The sequence below is a fragment of the Cynoglossus semilaevis genome, chromosome 1 (assembly GCF_000523025.1).
Source record: "Cynoglossus semilaevis isolate Cse_v1.0 chromosome 1, Cse_v1.0, whole genome shotgun sequence".
NCBI lineage: Eukaryota > Metazoa > Chordata > Actinopteri > Pleuronectiformes > Cynoglossidae > Cynoglossus > Cynoglossus semilaevis.
This window is the reverse complement of record NC_024307.1, coordinates 17,577,284-17,582,217: the sequence shown is the minus strand read 5'-3', so window position 1 is coordinate 17,582,217 and position 4,934 is coordinate 17,577,284. Positions and strand designations below refer to the sequence as shown.

The window sequence follows — 4,934 nt, the reverse complement described above, 5'->3', positions numbered from 1 at the left end:
GCGCACACACCCTACGCAGCCACCAGCACCAGCGGCAGTACCAGCCTCAGCAGCAGCAGCAGCAGCAGCATTAGTAAAAACATATTTATTCAGTGAACATATGGAGACAGTCAGGGCCCAGAGCCTCCTTTCTTCTCCTCTACTGAAAATTCAAATCTTCTCTGGCTGCTGAAAATTGGTCAGGGGCTCAGGTGTCACCCAGCCTCCCAGTGACACAACTACCACTATTACACATCCTATACACATAGACACCACTTTTCAAGACAATGTACAACTTCCTGTACATGTCTCTCTGTTGTCCTTGGGAGCCCTGAGGGGCCGGCCCAGCTGTGACTACTGAAATAATTACTGGAGGGACAAGAATGACGAAGAGATGATGAAAGTATTGGTGATAACGATGGTGATGGAGATGATGAAGATAGTGATGATGATGTCAATTTCTGTTAATCACCTACAGACTTTTTGCTCGTGTCATGGGTCATAAATTACTATCCCTTTCTCCCATGTATGGAGATTCATCCCTTCTAAAATGAACTGGTTCCTAAGTTAAAACCAAAGAAAAAACAGCTAAAGGAAACCAAGTACTTGTCTGGTTGGAAATATTTATTTTAAAGTTAAGTTTGCTGAAAGTTAACCATCATTACAAAGTGTAACAAAATTGATTCCATAAATGAATTTAAGTATTATACACACAGTATAACAAAGAAGAAAACCCTCAAAATCCTGACGTCAAGGCCAAATAAAACCTGTCCAGGCAGGAGAACTGACCTGCAGTAAAGGCAGTGAGGACTGCTAATTGTCCAAATGGCTCCTAAACTCTGGTTGTGAAGGTTCCTGTACTGACAGGACTTTGTCTCTTCCCAGTCATTTTTCCAGTCTTTCCCACTCTGAGAATTCCCAGCCCCCAGCACTCCCACTGACCTGCCATTACAACACCATAAAATTAACTTTACACAACTGTAAAGCACTTTAGTTCTCAGCGCTACCTGCTCGTTTCATGTCTGTGTGACTCTTTTCCCCCTCATGCCTATAATCTGTGACTGCAGCAGCAGCAGCAGCTCCTCAGCGCCCCCTCCCTCTCCTATCATGTCCTCTAATCTTCTCCTGCAGACCGCAGTCAGGTCTAAGTCAGACCCAGGTCATGGGAACTCACAGCTGCTCGTCCGATCTCATGCTGCTGACGGACGGCGAGCCCTGACTTGGTTTGTTTGATGAGAGAGGAAAAAAAAAACAGGCGGCACCTGAAACAATTAGTTTGTTTCTGTGAGAAAATGTCTGCTCATGGAAAGTAGGACACAGTTCATCTCAGAGGTGGATACTGACAAGGGTCATCTTCAACAGATTCACAGAAGAAAATGTTTGTGTCCGGAGTTTATTATGTGTTTGTTATGTCTGAGTTAAGGTTACAGTGATCAAACATTAATCAAATGTCCAACCACTGAAGTAACAACAATCGTCACATTTACTTGTACATGTTGTTTTTTACAGTAAAGCTGTTTGTCTGTGACATTTCTGTAATTCAGATATATTGACAACTACAGATGATGGCAAAAGTAGCTACAAATGGTCTTAAATGTAAATGACTAAAGGTTTATGGAAAATCAAAAATAGCTGAAACAAAGCCAGAGTGTAAAGTAAACATAGCTCAGGTGGCTTAAAGTAGTTTAAGGCAAAGGCACACTTTTAAATAAAAACCAAAGAGTTAGAACTGTTAGAATTACATATATACAGCAACAAGCAAATATTTATAAAATGTAATTTAAATGCAATTGTCAACATATTCTGGGAAAAGCAGCTAAGAGTAAACAGGTATGCGATGGTAACCAAATCAACCTAGTGAGAGTTAATGAAAAACTCTTAAGACTTACATAAAAGAAATCAATCAAATAAACAAAGAAAAGCTGACAGTTAGCCAAAAACCTTTTAAGAGTAAGCCAAAGACAGGCAAAGAGTTAGCCAGAAATGAACACAATACTTAAAAATACTTGACATCTCAGTGGTAATATGAAGTATGAATAAAAATAATCTAAAAGCAAAAATATACAGTGAGAAATGAAATTGCTAGCTCTTGAACATTGATATTAGATTCTATTGATAGTGGAGTCGGCGAGTTAGTGCAGAAAGATGGATTTCCTCCATTCATTTCCATACATGACCACAGAACGTGCCTCCAGGCCAGACGTCAGCTCAGATCCACCCTCTCTATGGAGCCGAGACAACTCTCACATGAACGATCCCACTGTGGTAATGGGGTCAGAGAGAGAACAGACAGGAGTGGAAGAAAATCATCGTCTGGGTCTAATGTGCGGTTTGGTGCAGCCCAGACAGCTGATGATTGACAGGAAGTGTCTGCAGCACTGATGGCGTCTGCAGGTACAAACACAAACGCCGATCCTCACTGGCCTCAGGTGGATGGAGATAATCAGTGACAGCAGCAGCAGCAGTAGTGTGGGAACCACAGGCTCTTTCCCACCATCCTTCACACCTCATTGTGTTTGTGTGCACGTAGGTGTGTGCACGTGTTCCAAAGTTCTACTGTTTATAAGTGACAGTGACTCATATCTGAGTTTCTGTGTAAACTTCACACCGTGTTTACACCTGGGCCTGTGAAGGTAACAAGACCTGTGTGTGTGTGTGTGTGTGTGTGTCCTGTAATAATCTGCGTCCTCTCCTTTTCTTTTTCAGAGAGCCTACACCGTGATAGTTGAGGCCTGGGACAAAGACAACAGCAGTCACAGCAATGGTGAGTGTCTCCACGTCCCTTTGCTCTGGTCCAAGGTTGGACCTCACAGTATATTAATGCACGACTATGAAGCCAAATATTTGCCAAATAATTGTTTAAAAGATCATTTCCTGAGCTAATTGAAGCATATATATATATATATATATATATATATAATATTACTATAGTCATAATAACCTCTCAGTCACAGACAGACAGCTACAGTATAAGCCGTGCATTCAAAGCCAGCAGGAGACCCTCCTGCGCCAAATCCCCTACAGAAAATCGGAGCTTTTAGCTCACTGAGACACAGAGGCAGCTGCTTTATCACTGGATAATCGGACTGCTACTACCACTGAGGCAAATCATTAAAAAAAAAAAACATCAAAGTCACAGTACATCATGTTTAACCATAATTCATGACGCAGCAGCAGATTAACAGTTCCAGTGTTGAAGAGAATGATTGATATACTTTTGTTTTATTGTGCAAAGTTGCAACTGTGTGGATTCCCTCTGGAAATTGATAGGATAAACAAAATCAAGTTCAGTCGTGTGTGTGCAAATTTTAGTCATGATCTCACACCAGTTTTGGCTGAGAACACTAATAATAACAGATTCAAATGCAGTTTCCCATGAATGTGGTGTGTAGGTGTGTGTGAACAGATCTGAGCAGCAGGTGAAAGAAGTCTTCCACAGAAACACTGAGGGAAGTGTGTGTGTGTGTGTGTGTGTGGTGAGACAGCAGGTTACTTCAATCTTGGAGAATTTGCATAACATGTACCAAACCCCATTGGGAAAACCAGAGATTTAAGTTCAAATGCATACGTCTTAAAGACATCAGACCTATTGATGAAAACAGTTCAACACATCTGTGAAGAAAACAACTGGTTTTCTCCATGGATTTGGTGTGAAAGAGTGGCCAGTTTTTAATCTGTTCTTGTTCAAAAAAACAAAAAAGAAGTTTCAAACAGATTGTGACATTATTCATGGATATACAGATTTACTAACCAAAGTCATCAAGCAATGACAGATTTCAACATCTGACTCTCCGCAAACGAAATCAGCAATTTGAGTTTCTTCTAAAACAAACATCGACCGTTAACTAAAACAAGATGGTTAAGTCATCAAGCAATGACAGATTTCAACACCTGACTCTCCGCAAAGGAAATCAGCAATTTGAGTTTCTTCTTAACTAAAACAGGATGTTTGGACCTTTTCTGAAATCTAAAGAAAATCTCTTTAAACTAATCTTAATTAAATTGACAAAGAAATGAGAAATCCTCCACCCACCATCATCCTTTCATGAGCTCTGTTTTATTTTCCTGCCTTCCTTTCTGCCTGGTAACACAGTGTCTCCTGTGGCTCAGATGATTGGTCTATATTTTTATATCTAATATCAGGAGATGAGGAGCAGAACTGAGCTCAGAGAGTTTCAGGACTGAAATCTGTGGCAGTGTGTTAACTCTCTCTCTCTTTATCACACACACACACACACACACACACAGGCTCCATAAATCAGGACGGCAAGAAAATGGAATGTATTTTCTTTGATCTTGTTGTTTCAACAGTGTCAAACTTCAACTGCGGCTGTTTTTATGGTCCACATAAAGGAATGTGGATTAAATTTCACAGCTCAGTGTGCTGAAGACCAGACTCTGAAGAAACATCACATTAAAAAAGTTTATATTACAAATATTGAGTTTAAAAAATATACATGAATGTTTTAACAGTTAAAGGGTTAAAGCCTCCGTAGGTGATATGTTTGTCATTCAGTAATATTTAAAGATATTTTTAACATTGGTTTAAAAAGCTCTGTGTGGGAGACAAATTTATTTTGTAAAAAAAAATCTAATTTCTCCATTTTGAAAACTATACATTCAAAGAACAAGGTCCAATAAGTAGTGGAGTTGGTGCAGCTCTACTGGAGCTGGGATTCAAACCGGCCAATCCTCTGAAAACAAACCTCTTGGCAGCATCAGTGTTAGCATCAGCAGCAGGAACATTGTAGGGATCAACGTTAGTTGGACAGCAGGGATCACATGTATGTTAATGGTAATCCTCCTCTGTAAGTCGCTTTGGATAAAAGCGTCTGCTAAATGCATAACTGTGAATGTAAGTATACGCAATCGCATCAGCAGCAGGAACAGTATCAGCGTTAGCACAAGTGTCACCATGGGAATAGCAACAGTAGCGTGGACAGTACAGGTGTCCT

The 4,934-nt window shown here is 40.3% G+C and overlaps 1 protein-coding gene across 3 annotated transcripts in view; it reads left to right on the top strand.

Annotated features, from left to right (window-relative positions):
• Positions 1 to 4,934, top strand: part of LOC103382808 (protein jagged-2) — a 57,297-nt gene that overhangs the window by 32,118 nt on the left and 20,245 nt on the right. For all 3 annotated transcript variants that reach the window (XM_025055287.1, XM_025055283.1, XM_008315732.3), the window contains exon 5: positions 2,686 to 2,743. In XM_025055287.1, coding sequence (XP_024911055.1) covers positions 2,686 to 2,743 — 58 coding nt within the window. The remainder of the gene's footprint in view (positions 1 to 2,685; positions 2,744 to 4,934) is intronic.